This window comes from Trichomycterus rosablanca, chromosome 13 (genome assembly GCF_030014385.1).
Source record: "Trichomycterus rosablanca isolate fTriRos1 chromosome 13, fTriRos1.hap1, whole genome shotgun sequence".
In the NCBI taxonomy this organism is placed as follows: Eukaryota; Metazoa; Chordata; class Actinopteri; order Siluriformes; family Trichomycteridae; genus Trichomycterus; species Trichomycterus rosablanca.
Genome location: NC_086000.1, coordinates 21,570,427 through 21,588,233, shown reverse-complemented (window position 1 = coordinate 21,588,233; position 17,807 = coordinate 21,570,427). Strand labels below are relative to the sequence as shown.

The following is a 17,807-nucleotide window of genomic DNA, read 5'->3' as shown; positions in this document are numbered from 1 at the left end:
ATGCTGGAGTCCTTTATGTGCTCCAGTTTCTTTCTATTTTCCCAGTACATGCTAATGGTTAATTGACTGTGTAAATTGAGTGTGTAAATACTGAATTCATTTCTGATACTGGTGACATAATGAACATAAATGGGGCGATGTTTTTTAAACAAATAAGTAGATGTGATGGAACACATCAGGCTTCCATTTCATAAAAATTTATCTCAGGTAGTGTGGCTGACACATAGTAACGTGGTTCGATCAGAATTTTTTTCTGTGGGTACATCAACATGCAGAACATAAATCACCTCTAGATATGCTAATTATGTGTTTAAATGAGTGATATTCATTTGCTCAAATGGTGTGTACACGCCTGACCACCCCGACCTGAAAAAAGGATGATAGTTACTAAAAATAAATAAATGAATGAATATAAGTCCATCTTCAAAATCATCACTGACTTCAAAAGACGATTAAAAACCCACCTCTTTATAGGCACTTAAGCTGAGAACTAACATGCTTACTAACGCTCTTAATCATTTCTTTGTTCTAATTTTTTGTTCTATCAGGATTTCAGTAGATTTGTGTTCTTGGACTGCTGTCTACTTAAACTAGAGTAGGGAAATGTTCACTGTAGAAGTTCTTCTGTATGTCACTCTGGATAAGAGCGTCTGCTAACTCTTGACTCTGTGCAGGTGCCATCAATCAGCCAGCAGAGGTCGTAATTGCATCAGTTATGAGGTCCTTATCCGACTTCCCACCCTGTATGAACAACAAGCCATTCGTTGTTCATGTAGCCGCCCAGTCGGATGGCAGGGCTGAGTTTCGAACTGATGAGTTGAAAATGTCAGCTATGGCTAGGGTAGGATAGGGTGGATCCATGCCAGGCTGTTTTCCAGTGCATGCTTTTTGGCTACTAGAACAGATGTTTGTTTTCCCTATTCTGCCGTATAGGGGCTGAAGTTGTCTGCTGTGCCCAGAAACAGCTGTGCTCTCCTGGTACCCGAATGAGCCACTGCCACTCTGGTCCAAAGTTCTTAGTGGTGCTCGTGTGCATTTGTATGACATGCATGTCTTGTCTAATAGATCCTACATGTATGTAAAATTGCACACACAATCCAGTTTTCTGTCCTATTTCTTCTTGTTTGATTTCTAAAACAGCACAGAAACAGAAGAAGAAATTATTAAAAAGAAAGGAAACATAATGCCTGCTGACTGGCGTAGTCTCCTCCACATGCAGAGTAAGTGGGAGTGCGGCATTTGGATTGAGCGGATTGAGCATGTCACTCTTCCCCCCATCTCTCTGATTTATACACTGCAATAAGTGATGCAGAGCCAGGCTAACAGGCCAAGAGACAGCAGGGCATTAGCATAATTTGTGCTGTAAAGGGGTGCTAGAGCATTCGAAGTGTCTCTGAAAGAAATATGGCACATTTAGATCGGCTCTGCCCGAAGATATCACTGCTCATTGTGATTGATACAGTCGTCATTTTATCCTCCTGCGAACTGATTATTTAAAGAACCCAAAGCTGGGAAGCTAATTGGCTGTAGTATATGTTGTGATTATGCACAAAAAAGTGCTTGGTCCTTGGGTTTGTGGGTTTTTTTAAGAACTTGTTTTTGGCCTCAAACAGAAAAGTAAATACGCAGTAAAAGAGTGCCTGGAGTAACGCATCGCTGGTTTGATAAATGTTTTACTAACCAAGGCAATTGTTCTGCTGAGGATGGTTTTTACCTGAATGCACAGTGTAGTGAAATATGAAGCCTTGTGAACTGGGATATGTGAGAGCTGCCAATGAATATTAAGAGCCTGGCTTGTGTCTTTCTTTGCAGGGACATCAGTAAGGAGCTGAGAATAAAGAAGACCGTTGATGCTTGGATAAACACACTGAGCAAGGAGATTCAGGTGACGCTCCCCACACACAATGTCTTTAGTATCACCACAGTTTTACACTGGGGCTGAGTTACACTAGCGTCATGATACAGTGTTTGGAGTACTGTCAGTTGTCCGTCCTTTTTCCCACTGCATCAAGAAGCTATATGCTCAAATCTCAAATGGGTAAGAGAGATGCCATTCCTATCTGCCCATCCAGAGCAAATCTAGACAATTACAGGCACAGTGATTCAATGTTCTCATTTCATTTCAACTTGTCTTCCATGAAATTACAGACCAAAGATAAGAAAGGTGTTAAAATGTGGTTAATTATATCAAGGGACAACAAATGCAGAGCATTTATACATAACATTTGCACATTTTTATTTGTACTGGTACTAAAGACTGCACACCAATAATCCACAGAGCTGTACTCTGTAGGTTGTTTTCACTTATTCATGGTATGTAAAGACAAAACAATAACCATGACTTCAGCCTGGCACAAACACAGTAATAGATTATTTTGGTAGGGTTGCCAGATTTCATTTAGGGCAAAATTTGACATTGGCTTATTTATACTTTGCTTAGCTTTTCATCAAAAACACATAATAGTGTTTCATAATTAGGCATTTGCACATGTGTGGCCTATCTGGAATAAAACCACATAAATAGACTGATTGCTGGACTGAACCACTTGCCAGTCCTGTTTTTTGAGTGATTCTTCCATTTATATGGTGTGTAGTAATAATAAGTTTAATTCATAGAGCACCTTTCACATACCCAAGGACACTTTACAATGTGAATATTAAGGGGAAAGGGCATATAACATCATTATAACACACACAAAAAAGGAAAAATGGCAAAACTAACATGTAGAGAAAGAAGAATAAAGTGCAGTAAATAGGAAGGTTTTAGGTTGACCTTCGAAGAAGGAAGGAACAGTCACGAAGCGATTGTGTGAGTTCTTGAGTTTGGGGGCTGAGGAACTAAACGACCCTAGTAGCATCATGGATAACTGCATTTTTTCCTCAAAGTTTTATATCTTAAAAATAATAATAATAAACATTCATTAAAATAGTTAATAATTGTGGTTAAGTGCATCCCGATTGCTTTAATTTTTCTCAATTTGAGTTCACCAGTTGCAATCTGAATTGATTGGACATTAAAACACATGGGTCTATAACTATAACTATTTACACTGGATCGTTAGGACAAATACCAAGCAATGAAGTCAACTAGACTGTTTTTTTGTGATTAGATAATATGCACTGGGTTTATCATTGCAAGAATATAAAACAGAATCTATGGTTTAGAGTTTCCAGTACCACAGTGGTCCCAATAATTTTTAAATAAAAGAAGCTTGCACAAGAACCATAGTTGGCTATCCAGCCAAACTGGGCATCCGGGCCAGAAGAGCTTTGCTCAGGTAGGTAAAAAAAACCAATAATTAGTGTAAAAGAGCTCCAAAAGTCCAGAAAACAGACAACCATCTGTGCAGCACTCAATAAATCAGACCTTTATGGAAGTGGCAAGACAGAACCACGGCTGAGTTAAAGGGTGTGTGACAACCGGCTTGAAGTATAATATGAAGGTATGATAAGGAAGCTGCAAAAGGAAGAAAGTTCTCTTGTCAGATGAGATGAAAAGGTGCAGGAGTGGCTTTGGGGCAAATTTCTAAATGTCCTTGAGTGGACAAAACTACTCAAGGACAAAACCACTGGATGCTATAATTGCTGCCAAAGGGGCTCCACAACATAAGAAATTGTGCAAAAAGTCATGGGGTCTGAGTACTTTCTGTAATACTTTCTGTCTCTAATCAGTTTTTTGTGTGTGTGCCAGGCTGAGCTGGCTGAACAGGCCTCCACTGTTCAGACAAAGACTGTGGAGAGAGATAGCGTAGTAGCAGGCAGCTCAGCGCAGCAGGACCTGAGCAGCAGGAACCGGAGCACAGCTGGGAAAGAGCAAAAAGGAGCCAGTGCAGCAGCAAAAAGAAAGCCTTCTCAAAAAGACTCCAGTAGACGTCAGACACTGAGCACACAGGCAGCCAGCCAGAAGCTTGTGCCATCTTTCAGAAGCAGCACTGAGCAGAACCCACAGGCGGTGAGTGTGATGGCACCATCGCTCACAAGGTGATGGCCGCATAGTGCTTCAAATGTGTTCAACAACATGAATCATTACTGTTTTCAACTAAAAAGGAAAAGATAATAGTCACGTCAGGGTTTCTCGGGCATGCTTTATAACTGATATGCAGCCCAAACTGTGCCATGAAGTATTTAGTTGGCACTCCATTCTTAAACTCAAGTAGAAGTTTTTAAATATTTTACTCCTTTTAAAGATGTTATTCTGATTTAAACATGAAAATGACTGTGATGTGAGGGGCGTGTGATGTTTTAACTTAAGTTTAATACCACTCTGATTTCTTTATATTCAAAACCTGGAAGGTACTTTATTGGTTGTTTGAATTCTTGATACACTCATGATTGTCTGTAGATAACAGTCACAAACTTGAGTAAGTGTATGAGCAGTTAGCTTTCCAGACTATCTGCTACCTGTTAGTTGACTAATTTGGCTACTATTGAACTTAGTAGCAAGAATACACAGTCAAGTCACATTATTGTGACCACTTTGGATGGCGGCAGTGTGTAGCTCATGAAGAAAGTTTTGTGAGCTGGCTTGATGGTGTAGTATAGGAGTATATAAGGAGTAGTATAATGAGTGCGATAGGCTGTCTGCACATATATCCCTTGTTGCTGTCATGGGTAAAAGTACCATGGGTAAAATTGTCTTCCCCCGGGGCGGATGGGATCTTTCAGCAAGACAATGCGACATGTCACACAGCTAGAAATGTCCGACATTGGTTGGAAGAGCATGACCAATACTTCCAAGTACTACCTTGGCCCTCTAATTCCCCAGACTTGAACTCAATTGAGCATCTGTGGAAACACCTTGATTGTTGTGTTCGCTTTATGGATCCTCCCCCACGCAGCCTCCAGCAGCTGTGGGATGCACTACAGTCAGCATGGCTCCAGATACCTGTGACAACCTACGAGGACCTTTTTGAGTCACTCCCAGCTCGTCTAACTGCTGTCCGTGCTGCACACGGCGGTGCTCTGGATATTAGCTGGTGGTCATAATAATGTGACTCGACTGTGTATAATGTCATTTGAGATTTCAATCAAGTTAATGTACTAGCAACTTGCAGCCTGGCAGTCATCAAAAAAAGTATGTGTTTTACATGTCATACTGTAGACTACAGTGTTGGAATAAGAAGTCTACCACAAAAGCATGCTGTCTGGAATGAAGCCAAAATTGTGGCTGTTCTTTTTTTTCTTTTTTGTTGCTGCTGTTCTTTTTTTTCTTTTTTGTTGCTGCTTTGGAAAAGTCTATCAAAATTGAAAGTATATTTTAACATTAACATAGCAGATCATTCTTGTTCACATACCTGATTTGGCACAATTTTTCATGCTGAATGCCGAGAGAGCCCTTACTGATGCCCTTCTTATTTTATATAATCTTGGCTTGGGACCAGCACTGACAAGTACACCTTCCAGTTGCTAGGCTAATTGGTCACCCCCACCTCTCCTCTCAGACATAGCCAGTCATGTCTGTGTAGATGCCTGACCAACCAATAGATAGTGGGCTAACATGATTTACAACTGTGCCAACCGAGCGCCCTGTTTAACACGAATGAGTGCCGGTTAATAAATCATGGGCATGTGGATATGACTGTGCAAATTAGGACTGAAATGCTTCTCTCTCTCTGTTTCTACATATGACAAGTAGAAGCTAGTGTAGTATATTAGCAGTTAGCTTGTCAGCCTGATATGATGGTATCAACAAAGGACATAGAGGGTGTTTTTATATTTCTAGATTATGGTATTTAATGAAGTTAATGTCATGTTCTTTATCTGTTAGGCATTATAAATGCTAAATTTTTTATCAAAGCAAATTACAATTAAGACAGAATACAGTTCGCGCAGTTGAGAGTTAGGGGCCTTTTGGCAATTTGGCAGTGATGGGGCTTGAACCAGCAGCTTTCTGATTACTAGTCCCAGTACCTTAACCACTGAGATTTACATTTGTACATTTTCAGCATTTAGCAGACACCTTTATCCGAAGTGACTTACAACTGAGACAGTATACATTGCAAGCAATTGAAGGTTAAGGGACTTGCTCAAGGACCCAACAGTGACAAGCTGACAGATGTGGGGCTTGAACCAGTGACCTTTTGATTACTAGTCCTGTACCTTATCCGCTTTGCTGCCCCTGCGCTATTGATATACCACTGAATTAAAAACGTTTACATTTATTAGACTAAACAGAGTAATTTTACTGGTGAACAATTTGACTGATTTTCAGTACCTGTGGTTGTATCATTTCTCTCCCAATGTTTTAATCAGTAAGCTGCTGATTCATACGTCTCTGTACATATGCTTTAGTTATCGACACATCCAGACATCAAGCTCACAACACTCTGTAATCTGGCCATCTGGATGCAAACACAATAGCTCAGGACCCTGCTCTGTTTCTGTTGTGCCTTAAATAAATGAGGTGTTCTCAGTGTCCATATGCTTTCCTGCACATTGATTTGCTGTAAATAAGAGCGAGCACACAAGGGCACTGCTGTTTATCTGTGGTTGGCTTGGGTCTGCTCTGCGGTAACGCCTGCTGGACACGTCTCCTAGTTTCAGTTAAAACACAGCAGCCTAGCAACAGCTCCATGGCTGACTGCGTGGTTACTGCGAAAAACGCTGGGCTGCTTTTTATTGCCTTCTATCACAGAGACTGACAACAAGTCAAAACAGCTGATTATTCTAACAAAGAGAATTAGAGAGTAATTTGAGTGTCGACACTAGGAGCTTGATATAAAAGGACATATTTTACATCTGTAAAATTTTACCAAATGGAAGACCTGTTATTATTATGTAGTCTTCCACATTGGTGTGCAAAATTGGCTTTTTTACTAAGATTTTCAACAATCCAAATGAATATAGATGTGGATGATAGGCAGCTTAAGACGTACACTGAGCAGACAGTGAGAGACATTTAACCATTAAAGAAAGGCATTTAACCATTAATTTAAATAAATGTATGTATAGAAAACACAGTCTTATCATGTTTTTAACAAAACCCCACCACATATAGTGGCACTTTATAAATGACTACTTTGTAGGACTTTGTCAGTATAGCAGCATTAAGTCTTGTCCTATAATGCTAGAAAATATTGGAGAGAATACAGAGCTCCAGGCTTCTAGGCTTTTTCATGATTTCCTCTTCAGCTCACTCAACAGCTTTTTAAATGTGGTTTAGGTCATAGGACTAAACCAGCCACAGCAAAAGCTTTATTCTGTAATTATCTATCAATTTGTGTGTCTTTTTAGACATGTGTTATTAAATACTGTAATAGTGGAAGGTCCAACCACAGCTCAGTCGCAAATTCTTATTTAAAAACTATTGGTTACATGGTCCCCAAGGCTGCTGGAATATAAACAACATTAAAGCATTACAGATCCACTTAACAATCATAAATGATTCCTCTCAGCTGCTCATGTTAGGGCCACCACAGTGGATCCTTTGGCTGCATGTTTGGTTTGACACACCGGATGCCCTTCCTGACTCAACCTTACTATTTATCTGGACTTGGGCTTGGTCAGTGTAGCAGGAGTGTAGCCCCTCATGGTGCCATAGATGCAAAATGTACTTCAAATGTCATTGCTGACCACAAGGTAGAAACAAACATTTATATTCTTGCTTCAATTCTGGGTGGATTTACTTTTGACCCCATCCAACCTTGACAGTATTATGAGATCTTTTAAAATGTCCAACATAAACTTGGTTACCGGTCGCTGAACCGGTATTTTCAGCATGATATGAGACGAATACATATCTACAGAATGAATGCACAGATTGTGATTGGAGAGGTAGTAAAATTTGAATCTTTGCATGGTGATTATTCTTTGATTATTTGTAGGTTTGTGTCTTTCCTTGTGTGTGTATACAATTAGTTGTTTTGAACAGATCATTAAGCTGCATCTTTTTTGTCATGCTTTTTTCCATCCTAGTCGGTAGTTTTGAAGTCTGAGGATGATGAGGCTTACCTGGCGAAGGTTTACGGGAAGGCTCTGTATGAGGGCCAACGACGTACAATGAAGAAAGGCCCTTACCTCAGATTCGGCTCTCCCACACCAAAGTCCAAAGTTCAGCGTCCTAAAGTGATTGAGAGTGTTAAAGGTAATAGAAATATAGCCTTTCTACTGATTCCACATTGCCATGCACTAGAATTTCATTTCCACTACACAGCCTTGTCTCATGAATCTTGATTGTGCCCAAGTTAGCTGCACCATTTATTTTATGATAGTTGCGGGATGCCTTAAGGGCGCATTCATGTGAGAAGCAGCAAAACTTCGAACCTCGATGCAAATTGCCGCTTTTCTCAGCGTCTGGCTGGAGCGGTGCCGTAAAACGTCATCAAAGTGCGCCATGAGATGAATCTGCATTTGTGTGAAATAACCATCAAATCCACTCTGAAAGCATCCACATACATCTATGTTTAGCTGGATTTTCCTTAGTTTCACTTTTAAACTTGTGTTATAGCTCGGGGTGCTGAGAAATTGTGAGAATCAGCTTTTCAGAGAGTCTAAAACGCTTATTGTAAGAAAACCTTAATGTGATTTAATGTACTAAAAGAATGACACAGTAATACTAAACTTTTCTTAGTTATTTATTACTGGTCATAGGTTCTCTCAACTAATTGAATAAGTCATGTTAAGTTTTGTTCATGTTAAGCATTGTTCGTACTGCCTGTGTTGCTTTTACCATGTCATATGAAACAGTTCGTCTCATTGGAGGTGCTTTGAAAAGGTCAGCGGCAAACTGGGCAAAAGTTCAATCATGTGAACCTTGAGCACCACGGCAAAAAACACAAGCCCAATGCAGCAAAAGGTCACAGCAAAAATGCCCCACTCCATAGAAAACAGCGGCACAGCCGGCGCAAAAATCGGTTTTGCCGCTTCTCATGTGAATGCACCCTAATAATCTGATCTTGAGAAATATGTTGCTCATTTTCACTTTCACAAATATCTGCTTGATCCAAATAGTCTATTTATAACTTCTTTATTGCATATTGCTACAGGTAGTGTTTAAGCTAATTAGATGAGTAACAAAACATGAAGGGGGCATGCAACAGGGGGTGCTAGTACATGTTTCTGACAGGACTCAAATATATATACTTATTTAAAAATCTGTTTTATAAATGACAATATGCTTAATTTACACAAAAAATGTTTGTCAAGGGAAAAATGAGGTATAAATCATTCAGTGGCAATAGCTACGACTTTGACAATAATCTGTTCTGATGAATTAGATCTTAACTGCTATTGGATATAAAAAAAATGCTATAACATCTCCCTAAAATATATACATGCCACCTTCCATTATGTGTGATATCGTGCAAAAATATTGCTGAAATCTAAATTATGCAGTGACAGTCAGAACTCAGAAGCAACAACTAGAAAGAATGCTGAAAAAAGCCACACGATTTAATCTGATTCAAGGTTGCTAGCTTTTCTTTTTAGACTTCATGTAGCATTCCTTTCTGCCTGCTGTGTGGCATTTAAAACACTGGAGAGAATTTAGCTGAATAAACAGGACACTCACTAGAAGTTAAGGGTTATTCGCTTCCTGTAGAACATTCCGCTAAAAGTAATCAAACATTTGCTCAGTAAAGGTCTAAAATCAGTGTTCCTTAAACACAGAGATCACAGGACCAATGTTCTTACTCATTCCAGCTGTTTACCCACCATACCCAGGTGCCACTTCCTTGATGAACCCACTCTTCTCTAGTATGAAAGTGGTGCATTATTGTTTCCATTGCTTTACTCATTAATGTTCATTCTTTTTTGTGCTCTAGGTGTAAAGGTTAAGTCCTGCAAGACCCAGACCTATGATTCTGCTGGATGTGCTGCGACCTCACTGCAGCAGCCTTCAGTTTCTAAACCTCAGTATCTGTTCAGTCCTAGTGACCCTGTCCTGCAGCAGCAGCAGCAGCAGCCAGGTCTCCCATTACAGGGTTACCTCATCCCCATGGCTATACCTCTGGGTAAGTTACAACTTCTCTACTAACATCACAACCCAGTTACATTCTGACTTCTTATCAAATGCATGCTATACAACAAAGTGAAACATCTGAGAGCATTTGTACTGAGTTCAGTCTATAAATGTAGCCACTTTTCTGATAACGTAGCTGTTTTTTCAAAATACTTTTCGGTGAATACATTTAGAACTGCAATGCAGTGTTTATTTAACTAAGTGCACTTCAGAGGGTTAAAATGGTGTTTTAGCCAAAAGCAGAGGTCCAGTAACCTTTCAACTAAAACATTTAGATACTTACATTTCTTTTTGATTGGGTATTTGATTACCCTATTGTTGTAGACTCATCAAATTAGAGTTTTTTTTTCATTATTAAGGCCATAATTGAGAATTGGATGTCGTGGTGTGACAGGTTCTATCCCAGCTGTTCGGGTCAAACCAAACTCTTGGAAAAAAGACAATTAGGGATGTTTCTGTACCTCTTGGTTCCAACCCACAGGCGAATCCGACTCAGGAACAGGGATGTCACAGCGCCTCTGGGGCAGTCCGCTCTGCCAGAGCGGTTCCCATGTGAGGCCCTACAAACCGTGGCACCGAGGCGAGTTCCAAGAAGTAAACAAAATGCTGATGAATCAAGTGGTCCGGCATCACGGTTTCAGAGAAATGCAAGTATGACAACCAAGGAGCTGGCAAAGAGGACAGTGAATAGCTGTGATATATATAGGAAACCTTCCATGTGAAGCAAATGAACTCTTATGAGGTGCAGGTGTCTATCAATCAGGAGAGATTGACATAAAAAAACGCAACTGAGCCTCTGTACCTCATCATCCGGCCAGACTAGGCAGTGCAGAGGGATAAAAAGCGCACGTCAAGAGCATGCTACTACGCCTCTTTGTCACCAGCTGCGTTTCGAACTAGACCATACAGATGGACACGAATCCAAAGTTGGTGCTGCTCTTAACAGCTTCCACCATGTTACAATTGTGCATGCTGAAGATTACAGAAGAATACAGTAATTGGCTGTATATTTCTTCAAATTAATGATTGCATATGCTTGATAGCTCCTTTAAATGTTAAACATACATTGGGCCAGTGCTCAATATGCCTTTTGCCTTAATGATGCTGACATAACTGTGTAGGCGCATGTATCACTGTGTCCTAATGACCTCACGTCCCCCACTACCCTAGCAGCACTGTCGTCTGCTGTCTACTCTGCAGTAAAGCATTGAGCTTATGCCCAGACTGTCTGCACACATCGCTGCTGTAAAGCTTCACTTCTAATAGCCAACACTGAGCACGTAGCAGCATTAATATATGTGTGCAACTGTACATTGTGCTGTGTGAGCTCTTCATTAGGATGCCCCTTTGCTCCTTCCCTGCTATTTTAATTTGAAACACCCTTGATTGCACTCTTTTCCCCCAGTTTACATCAGCCTAAGCTACGGTCTCCTGACCAACCTTGTCGCCTAATCAACCACAAGGAAAAGAATGTAAGCATTTAAACACATTCATGTGGTTTGATAGTGATCTTTTCTTTTTTTCACTTCAAGCATTGTTACCTGTGGCATTACAAAGGAGCACTAGTTTAAATCTGACGGAATTGAAGCCATTAATCACTCCTCTAATGGTCTGAACATGTGATTAGATGTGGCCACATCACCACACACTCTTTGTTAAACCTCAGGAATTCGGTGGCGTTTGTAACGACGTGTTGATGCAGCGTTCCTAATGAACTAGAGCATAAATGGAATCAGATTGCAGGGACTGAAGTAATGACGTTTAAACAGTCGGAGGCCATTTTTGATACCGCCTGCTTGCTTAGCTGACCTCTGCTCTGGGCTGCGGCAAGGCGAACAAAGCCTCCTCTAATCACATCTGCAATGCAGTGGCTGTCACCAGCATGAGAGAGACACAACTTCCTCCTCCCTTGAATAAAGGAGCGCTTGTTTTTTTATATTTAAAATAGCTGTGCACTTATTCAAATGCATTATTGGATTTGTACGAGCAAGAGCTGAAGCTTTTAGAACTATTTTGCAGTTAGGAAAAAGGAATTAGAGCACAGCCATACACAAATCAGTCGGTTATTGGCCCTGCTGTAGTTGCATGTATGGATAATATATTATTGGGCCTTGTTTATTTTACAGAAATGTATAAATTTGCTAAAAGATTTTAATTTTATGTATTTATATTAATCTATTTAAACAGGGGTTCAAATCTGTCCAAGTCATCAGGTTGCTGTACAGTTCACACTACACAACTGGATCTCTTGTAATCGGGAGTCTTTCAAGTCGGTGTGGCTTTCACACTACACGACTGATCAGCGATAGGGGGTATCACACTACACCATCTATCACCAACTGGAATCGCAGGCGAGCTTTTTTGGTCTCCCAAACTACGTTTTGTCATGCAAGAAGTGACGAGGGGTTAAATGGACACCATGTCCAAAAATGCACGTCAACAAGTAGCGAGAATCAAGGAGAAAAAGTAAATGAATCTGAGTGGATTTGGCTATGCGAGCAGCATGGATTGTTTGTTCTATAGTGAGTCGTAGGTTAATAAATATTTTTGGCAATGCACCGTTGGCGTTATGTTTTGTAGAGAACGATAAGGTCAGAAATACTGTAAAACTTGTGTGTGTCAATGTGTTCTGATATAAACTATATTAATCACCTGTCCCACCTTTTTACACTCCTACCCTGCGTTTTCCCTCACACCGTATCTTGCGTTCTCATTGGCTGGTCGACATAGCACTCATTGCCAGTTGGGCAACTCGAATCCAGATTTTTGACAAGCTAGATATCTCTCTTCACTCGACGAGCCACTCGGATCGTGTTGTTGAGTAGTTCACACATAGCGATTGAGAACCGAGTTTCGATCGCCGAGCAAACACCGAGTTTCTCCCGACCAGTCGGCGAACGAAAATCAGGGCGAAAATCGAGTAGTGTGAACTAGGCATAATCTGTGATATTGGCCACTTGTCTGTATACAGACATGATTGGCTACACTACATTGACAAAAGTATTAAGAGACCCCTTCTATTGAATTCACGTGTTTCAGCCACACCGGGTGTAATAAATCAGTTATATTTTGGAAATGATATGATTTCACCTTTGTTTCAACAGTTTATGGAAGGGCCCATGAGTGTGCCCCTGTACACTAAGCAAGGTCAGTAAAGACATGAAGAAGCTTGGTTTAAAGAAACTCCAGTAGCCTGCACAGAGCCCTGACTTCAGCCCCACTTAACAGCTTTGGAATGACATGGAACATCAATTGCCCAGCCATACAAATGCTATTTTGACTGAATGAGCACAAATTCCTACAGACATACATCATACTGGTAAGAAGCCTTCTCAAAAGAGTGGCTGTTGTTATAGATGAAAAGATCACAGATCTAAAAGGTCCCTCTATTTTAATACCATTTGTTTTTGAAACGATGTCCAACAAGCCCAAGGTCAGGTGTCCAAACACTTGGAGACTTGGAATATCTGAGCTTAGAAGTCCAATGCGCTACAATGTGCACAGCGCCACACAGCCTATGTAAAGATTATGTACATGTGAAAAGCTTAGTCATTGCATTAACCTGCACAGGAAATATTCATATTAAGGAAAAAATTGTGTAAATGTAATTAAAGGAACGCTTTATGTTGCAGTTTAAATCAAATAATTGCTAAACCTTTAGAAGCAAAGAAGGCCTTCTTTGTCTTTAAGTCGTATACAGAATCTTTTTCTTTTGGCTGCTCCCATATTTAGGTTTCACCAGAGCAGATCATGTTGGTCTGCATGTCAGCACAGTTTTTATGTTGGATGCCCTTTCTGACGCAACCCTCCTTTTTCATCCGCCTCAGTACTGGTGGCTATTGAATTTTACATCACTGTTTGTAGGCCTGCTGTGAGTGCGAGTTTGTGTGTGTGTGTGTGTGTGTGTGTGTGTGTGTGTGTGTGTGTGTGTGTGTGTGTGTGTGTGTGTGTGTGTGTGTGTGTGTGTGTGTGTGTGTGTGTGTGTGCGCGTGGAAAGTTCCAGACTTGTTAATAACTTCCCAGACTGCTGTGGTGCTGTGAAGAGTGTCTGTAAGAGGGCTGGAGGGAGGGAGGGAGGAGGGGGGGGGGTTTGGTCAGATCCCTCTTTCCTTCAGTGACACTCTGCAGGACTGGAGCTTTGAGCTGCCCTATTTTCCCGTCTCCATGGTTCCCCGGAGAGGACAGTGGGATTGGCAGAAGGCCCCAGGGAAGCACAGGGAGTCTTTCATCTGCAGCAGCTGTTCAGGCAGACACATCCGTGAACTGCCTCTGAGTTTCAGATGCTGGCTAAGTATGGCAGGCTGCTCCCCACAAATCAGCTTATAAAGTTCTGCATGCCAGACTGTAGATCGTGCCTATCAGCCCAGTCAGCCCTGGTGTACAGGATCTGGCTGATGGTTGGGATACTGTGTGCATATTTGGTTTCATGTTTGAATGTTTGATTCTCAGTCAAGCTATAAAAACTAACTTGCCAGGTCTTTTTTTCGTGCTGGGTTAAATTTGATACTTCTCTCTAATTTGAACATACTTATTGGTCTGGTCAAATGTTATGCTTTTCATTTAATGTTTTTTTAATCCACTGAATGTTCACAAAGGAAAGACAAGTACACATGCTTAAAACCACAAAAGAAATTGTTAGACAAGAACCATCCCCCCCCCCCCCCCCCCCCTTTTTTATGCATTTTCTCCGTTTTCTCCCAACTTAGCATAGCCAATTAGTCTTCCGCTGCAAATTGTGTTCGAGCAGGGTATATTTGCCTGTTCCATGCCCCTTCTGACACGTGCACAGTCCTCAATCCCTTCTTTTTCACCTGTGCTTCGGTGGATTTGTATGAGGCTCATCCACTTCTGCACAGGTCTGCTAACCAGGGTCCTTACACAGCGTTTGAACATCCGGCCTTTTTCCACCCAGCAGACTCGGTGGCCAATTTTGTCTGCTGCAGTCACTGCCAGTTGTGCCTAACTGTGCCAACTGCACACAGCCGACCGGTAGCAGAGCCGAGATTCGTACCGGGGTGTTCAGAATCTCAGCACTGGTGTGCTAGCAGAATATACTTTTGCGCCACCTGGGTACTCACAAGAACAGTTTAAACCTATCGTAGCCGTTAAATAAAAAAATAAGATGGACCCACAATATACAACAACAACATACAATAAGCAGACTTAAACAAAATATCGATCATGCCATAAAATGACACAAATTTATGAAACATTGTGTTAAAATCCAAACAAACAATCCACTAAATGTTCCAGTTGAATCAGGACTAATTCCCAGTGTAATGTAGGAGGCTTGTTACATATTAAACTAACAAATTGGGATGCATAAATGCTTCACTCTTCCTTACTGCAGTATTGCCAAGCATCTCTGCATGAGAGCACACTAACCACTCGACACATGACCCACAATTGCCTGGTTTGTCTCTACTGGGAGGCAGAAAGACTAAAATGTCTGTCCAAGTTAATCCAGATTTTTTTTTGTGGTGAGAGCACATGGCACAAATTAGTTTTGTATTTCATATACTGTTACCAGGGATGGGTGAGACAGAGAGAGAGTCAGAGAGACAGACAGACAAAGAAACATATAAAATACATTTTAGAAAAAAATACACTCCTAAAAATACACACTTTAAAACAAATACACCCAGTGTAAACATTTAGATCTAGGTCTTAGGTCTTTTAAATTCACTGTGGCTCCAAAATATGGTTTTAAAACTAGCCAACAAACTTCATGTTGAAAAATGGTTCTGTAACTGCTGCTTTCTGAACATCCTTACTTTTAAGAGTGAAAGTCACACAGTCCTGTTGATCAGTATGGGCAGTTCTGGGGTTCTTAACTGGGACAATGCCACTGTGTCAAAGAAGAAGGCTGATTTTTTTACACTTCAAGTGACATAATTGTAATAGAAAAGATTGTCGATTTTTAGAGGCAGCGTTTTAAAGTTCTGTGTGAAACAATCAGCCCTGTGTTCATTTGAAACAAGTGCAATGAAAAAACATTTTTAAATGATGCAGTTCTTTAAAATCCATCTCTCATCAAGGCTTACAATGGTTGTGCATTATTACAGATACTGTTATGAATATTGAATAGCTATTGGAATGCACCGACTGGTTTATTAGAGCACAACATTATGCATTCATATTGTTTATACCTAAAGAAAGAGTAAACAAATCACCAGCCCAGGCACCCAACCAGGACAAACTAATTATATGCTCAGACATTTTCAGTCCTAGTAGTATGAATAAAACTTGCTGCTAATTTCTGACTCCTTACTTGCTTTAATTATTTGTTAATATATTTGGGTTCAATTACATTTAAAAGTATCTTATAGCCAGCTTACTTATCAATCTGTGCAACCGAAGTATGGGACTAGCCATGCACATTGATGCATTTATCTACAGTGGGCAAGCTATTGGGTGGTCTATCAATAGTCCATCTCAGTGAGGTTAAGATAATTGTAAATGCTTAATGACAAAGGTACCAACATTGTTTTTATAACACATTTATTGGTAATAGAACAATGCATCGGTGCTGAAGGGTTTATTAAGGGTTCCTGTCAAACATTGTGGGTGTCAGGAATGTACACTATGTATAGCATCAAATACATTCCAAAATACCTTTACAGAATTTGTCACTTTAAAACTCTATAAAATCATTTATTTTATAACCAATACATATTGATAGCATTTCATATAGTTTTATCAATAAAAGAACCTGAACCTCACTTTAATTTAAATGCTTTAATAGGATTAAATCAGCTAGTGCACTGGCTTTACCAACATGTAAAGCTATCATAAATTACCACTTGGGTTTGAGGACAATCGTGGACTTCCTCCAGGTGCTCTGGTCCCTTCCACAGTCCAAAAACATGCATTTTTACTGGAGATATAATAAGTCCTTTTAGGTGTGAAGGTGTGTGTGAATGTGTGTAGGTGTGTTTGCCTTGTGATGGACTGGTGATCTGTCCAGGGTGTTTCCTATCTTTCGCCAAGTGAATTGTACCCACCTCAAAAACAGACAATGAATAAATGAAGTATTTATTCATTGTCAGTATTCTACAAGTGTTCTCCCAAAATGATGGGCATTGTGTTGAATGCTCTTTTTAGTTATGTTGAATTAAACGTAGTTCCTTTTTTATTTTGAATAGTTGTTTCTTGATTGGCTCATTGTTTAATTGCATCTACTGTCATTAGTATACAATTACGATTATTTATTGCTCGTTCCGTTTTTTAAAGTACGAGTGTCTGTGTGCTCAGGTTTATTTCATTTTAAGAAACCACTAACATTTTTCTTTTTATTATTTCTGCACTTTTATTGCTCTCTCTTATGATTATCTGTCTGTTCCAGGTTTACTTTTCTCTTACCTTCCACTCTGGAGTCGAAGGAGTGCAAATGAGTCTCTTCCTTTCTAACATTTTACTGGCAGTTATACAACTCAGCCCACATGTTTCCTATCACATTTTTTTGCATTTCACATGAGTCAGACCCTTTTGCTTCTGCACCACTGTTTGGATGCCCTTCAGGCAAATTATGGAAATCATAAAACTACTCTGCATTTGCCCTGCTCTCTACAGAGGTCTGGAAAAAATAGATTTCGGTGCCTGCAGCAGATTTACACAAATGTGTAACTATATTGGCCGTTAATGTGGCATTGGCGAGCTCACATCCCTCCGCGATGGAGCGGATACACGACCATTATGAGAGCCAGCTTCTTGGCACTCTGGCTGAACTTCTTTGTCTCCCGGGCCACCTCTACAATGGATGCCAGTCGTGACACTGTGCTGCCCACCCAGCCTGGCAAATATATGTGCGGGGGCTGAAACTGAAAGAGTGTCTGAGTCTTGTCGGTGT

At 40.4% G+C, this 17,807-nt stretch overlaps 1 protein-coding gene across 1 annotated transcript in view; it reads left to right on the top strand.

Annotated features, from left to right (window-relative positions):
* Positions 1–17,807, top strand: part of kiaa0586 (KIAA0586 ortholog) — a 169,165-nt gene that overhangs the window by 79,219 nt on the left and 72,139 nt on the right. The window contains exons 14-17 of the mRNA XM_063007183.1: positions 1,813–1,885; positions 3,692–3,952; positions 7,915–8,083; positions 9,762–9,950. Of these exons, the coding sequence (XP_062863253.1) occupies positions 1,813–1,885; positions 3,692–3,952; positions 7,915–8,083; positions 9,762–9,950 (692 nt within the window). The remainder of the gene's footprint in view (positions 1–1,812; positions 1,886–3,691; positions 3,953–7,914; positions 8,084–9,761; positions 9,951–17,807) is intronic.